This window comes from Cynara cardunculus, assembly GCF_001531365.2.
Source record: "Cynara cardunculus var. scolymus isolate 2C chromosome LG 10, CcrdV1, whole genome shotgun sequence".
In the NCBI taxonomy this organism is placed as follows: Eukaryota; Viridiplantae; Streptophyta; class Magnoliopsida; order Asterales; family Asteraceae; genus Cynara; species Cynara cardunculus.
Window position 1 is genome coordinate 22,800,709 of NC_037537.1, and position 4,914 is coordinate 22,805,622.

The 4,914-nt window shown below is 29.3% G+C and overlaps 1 protein-coding gene across 1 annotated transcript; it reads left to right on the forward strand.

Annotated features, from left to right (window-relative positions):
* Nucleotides 1-3,519: 3,519 nt before the first annotated feature.
* LOC112519406 (dirigent protein 22) lies at nt 3,520-4,258 on the forward strand. Its single transcript, XM_025127504.1, has one exon. It carries the CDS (start codon nt 3,560-3,562, stop codon nt 4,136-4,138), a length of 579 nt encoding a protein of 192 aa, XP_024983272.1. The 5' UTR covers nt 3,520-3,559; the 3' UTR covers nt 4,139-4,258.
* The last annotated feature ends 656 nt before the right edge of the window (nt 4,259-4,914 follow it).

Here is a 4,914-nt window from a genome sequence, read left to right on the forward strand (position 1 = left end):
GTAAAGATGTGGTGGTGGACTTGTGATGGTCTTTTTCCAGACGTATGGTCGACGCTGAGAATATATATAATATATTGGACCACACCGCAAGCGTGGCCCTTTCACCCATCATGTCAACTATGACTTCTTAGAGTAAAATATAAATCTAGTACCGATGGTTTGTTAAAAATGACATTTTTAGTCCATCTAGTTTTGAAATTACTAGATGATCATCCTGATTTATAAAAACATTCATATTTGATCCTTTTCTTTAACAACCGTTAATTTTTTTAGTAAATTAAGGATATTTTTGTTCTGTTATTGACTTTTTTTGTTTTTTACCCAATCAAAAACCACAAGAACCAAAATCATAAAATTCACTTTGATTGGGTAAATACAAAAAAAATCAATAGAATGATGAAAAAGCTCTTCGTTTAACGGAATTTTTAATGGTTGTTAGAGAGAGTGACCAAATCCATACGTTTTTGAAAGTCACACCGACAATTTTGTAATTTCAAAACTTTAAGGGTGAGAACTGTTATTTCCGACAAATCACATGAACCAAATTTGCAGTTTACTCTTCATTTATAATGACATTTTTAAGTAAACTAGATCGATCAAAAAAGTTAAAGTAAAAATAATAAATATGGTTTTTATAAAAATTGATAACGTTTATATGATTTAGATCTACGACGTATGATGATACGGCTCTAGATTTTATTTACTAAAATGATATTTTAAAAAATGGATTTTATGTGATTAAATTTGGAGGATCAAATAATAAGTTGTAGAAGAAAATTTAATATAAAATTATCAATAATTTTAAATAAATAATTACTTGATTTTGATTTTTAAAAATCAAACGTTAAAACAAACAAATGAAAGTTCACGTTTTACTCCAGTTATAAAAGCGTTTGTTAGGTGAGATTTCAAGCAAATTACAAAAGGTTTATTTTAAATATAATTTACGCATATATTTTTATTGTTATTCTTTTAAAAATATAATACTTAAGGTGGATCACTAATCTACCCTTTTTCATTAATCACTTTATTGTTTTTTACCGATAACGGATAAAAAAGTCAAAATATCCCCTTTTTTTAGAGAGATGTCTCTGTAAATACTATATTTTTTTTTTGCTAGTCCCTCAAAACTTGATCCATGTTCTATAAAAATTGCATTTTTGTCTTGTCTTGGCTTGGCTGGGCCATTTCTTTGTGGTTGGTTTCTTTTTCTCTCCCTCTCTCTCTCTTCTCTCTCTCTCTCTCTCTCTCTCTCTCTCTCTCTTTCTTCTCCCTCCTTTTCTCTTCCTTCTTTTCCCCTCGATGAGCCTTGGATTATTCTGGTGGATGTGGTTCACCCGAACGCATATTTTGTTTGCTTTTAGCGTTTTTCTCTTTATAAGAGGGGCCTCCTCTCTTTCTATCAAAAAAAATAATGGAGACCACTAGCAAAAACAGATGGTATTTATAAAAGCACGTCTTAGAAAAAAAAAACCCTTATATTTTAGTTTTTTTTGTTAATTAAAAACAAAAACTTTAAAATGATTAGTGAAAATGGGTAGATTAGTCATTGAGATTTTAATTACTCATCTTTTGATTAATTTATCAAATTAGTAAAATAATTTAGCTATTTTTATGAGATTATACAAATCTTTGGATCATTTACGTTGTGAATCACGTAAATTTTTACAAAAAGGGGTTTCTTTCGTTTTTAAATATATGACATAATGAAATCATATGTGAGACTAAAAAGATTAAATTAAACACAACACACAACAAACGTTAGACGAAAGAAATCCGTGTTTGTACCAACCTTTGTGTCATTTAACAAATTTTACTTTTTTTAAAGAAACAATGATTACTTAAAATTAATAGTTTTAAAGAGTAAGTTACTTTTTTCAGTATTGATGTTTTGTCGGGGTTTAATGAAATTGGTTTCTATAATTTTTAATTACATTTTTACCCCTTACGTTTGTAATTTTTAACGGATTTCGTCCCTCCCTACTAACATCAGTTAAGTTTTTTGATCAATTTATATTTTCCAACTACTTTAATCTTTTTTTATAAATAAAAAACAAAAACGCGTTTTTTTCTCGCCTTCTCTTTCACCATGACACCCTCCCCCCTCACTTGCGAACCTGCAACCCCTTCCCCGAGTGCGGATGGAAAATACTGATATGTCATGAACAAGATTCTAAATGGTGTGAGGCACAGTATGGCGACGAGGTCAAATATCAAATCTTAGGAGCCATGATGTCTTTCAAGGCGTGACTTATAATGGAAAATATTTATATCATGTGTATAAGAGTTAAATGCATGAAATAGCAATCTACTTTTATAAAATTTCTTATTATAGCATTCTACTTTTGTTTTTCTTTATTACAATAATGTACTTTCAAATTATTTTTTATTAAGGCATTATACTTTAAAAAATCTATCCATAATAGCAATGGGTAACTTGTTATTTTTTAAACCGGTTAACCCTTTGACTTTTTTGCTTGTGTGGTTTTAATGAGGTGATGTGGATGCCACATCATTTTGATGACTTAACTAAAATTAAAATAAAAACTTATTTCAAATTATTATTAGTGATTTTCATTTTTCATTGCTATGATCTAAAAAAACATTTAATTTTTTTTACTTTTTCTTATTAAGTTGCATTCAAATTAAATATTCTTATAATAAAATATTTATTAAATAAATACGAAACATTATTTTCGAGATATATTTTGTTTGTAAAAAATGTAACTTTTCATATTTTATGTTGTTCAAATAAATACATATCTTTTAAAGTTCTCTTTAAAATATTAATGAAATAAATTGTTATCTATATTTTTTTAATATTGTTATATTAATAAATAATTCAAAAAAGTCTAATTAATTTAATATATTTATACGTCAAGTAAAAAGTTTTTGAACAAATATAATATATTATTTAAAAGATAATATTTTTTGGTAAAAAAATGAACAATTCTTATTTTCCTTTTTTCAAAAAACACATATTGTTTAAAAATGTTAGCGAGATAAGTTGTGTTCTACTAGTTTTATTGATATTGATATATTAATGAATAATTTAGAATTTTTTTAATTCATTTAATACATTTATTAAATAACATGTAAAATATCTAAATATTAAAATTAAAAATATAGTGTTTAATAAGAACTAGTAGATGTTATAATAAAATAATTTTGAAAGTACAATGATGTGGTAAAAAAGTCACATCACTATAGTACATGTGGACAGCCTATGTGGACAATGAGGTGGCATGGAAACCTAGTATAATGGGTAAATTTAAATCGAAAGGTTACACAATGCTATAATGGATAAATTTTTCAAAGTACATTGTCCTAAAAAAATTTGAAAGTACATTGCTGTAATAAGAAAAACTGAAAGTACAATGTTAAAGGTTATTAATGGTAGTAAACAAACAACCTTTATTTTCAGTTAAAATAACCCACATATTTTAAAGGTTTTATTGACGGTGGTTGGTAATTTGCATTATAAATTGGGGTCCCCCATCAGACATCTACTTTGTCATATGCTTCATTCTTTCTTTCTACTCGTAACAAATCCTCCAAAATGACCAAAATTTTCCTCTCCCTCCTCCTCCCACTCCTCATCGCTTTCCCACAAACTTTTCCGGCCGCCGGAGCAAACCCCACCTTTCTTAAATCCGTGAAACTGAACCCGTTGAAACTCCGAACCGAAAAACTAAGCCACTTCAAATTCTATTGGCACGACATCATAAGCGGTTCCAACCCGACGGTCGTCAATATCGTGCGACCGCCGCCCAATAACAAAACGTCAGCCTCCGGGTTCGGCATGGTTAATATGATCGACGATCCATTGACGGAGAAACCTGAAATAGGGTCGAAGTTATTAGGAAGAGCACAAGGGTTTTACGGAGTGGCGTCACAGGAGGAAGTTGGGTTGTTGATGGCCATGAACTTTGTGTTTTCGACCGGAAAGTACAACGGGAGCACGTTGACGGTTTTGGGGAATAATCCGGTTTTTCATAAGGTGAGGGAGATGCCGGTGATCGGAGGAAGTGGGCTTTTCCGATTTGCTAGAGGGTATGTGCAAGCGAGCACACACGATTTTGATTTGAAAACAGGAGATGCTTGTGTCGAGTATAACGTTTATGTTTTACATTATTGATCTTGTTGTTTTCATTTTTTTGGCAACAAGTTGATCCATGTTTCCACTTTGTGTTTTTGTTTTTGTTTTTGTTTTTGTTTTTGTGTTGAAGAGTTATATAAATTATGGGTTTTTTTTCTTCGTCTTTTTGAAGTGGGTAGCACTTTATAATCATGATGTCCAAGAGATGATTGTGGGGGTAAACCACGAAAGTATTTTATATAATAAAAGTGGAAAATTTTGAAATAAATTAATCAAGTCATGTTGTTTTGTTCGGAAACCAAATCTAATGATATATACATCTCTAACCAATTCATCAAACTCTAAAATGTGTAAAATATCTAAAGGGGTGTTTAGGATTGCTTATAAAAATAACTTATTGATTTATTTCGGTATGATATATGTAATACGCATTTTTGAGTATTTATATAAACAACTTATACTGATGTCAAACCGGTAATAAGGAATTCTTTGAAAAAGTTAAACCCTTCTGACTTATAATAAGCTAATGAGTGATTTTATAGAAAACCATAAGTTGTTTTAAGGAAAAAGTCTAAAAAAAACCCAATGGACTTAATGATTAAGTCTTTGGACAATTTTTTGGAACAAATAAGTTCTTGGACAATTTTTTGGAACAAATAAGTTTTTGGACATTTTAAAACCTGTTAAACAATTTCTTGGACTTTCTAAAACCTGTTATATACATCCTTATAACCTATAAAACTAATTAACGTAGTAAAATAATAGAAAAAACATGAAAAAAGCCAATAAACATTCATATTTTGAGCGATAAAGTC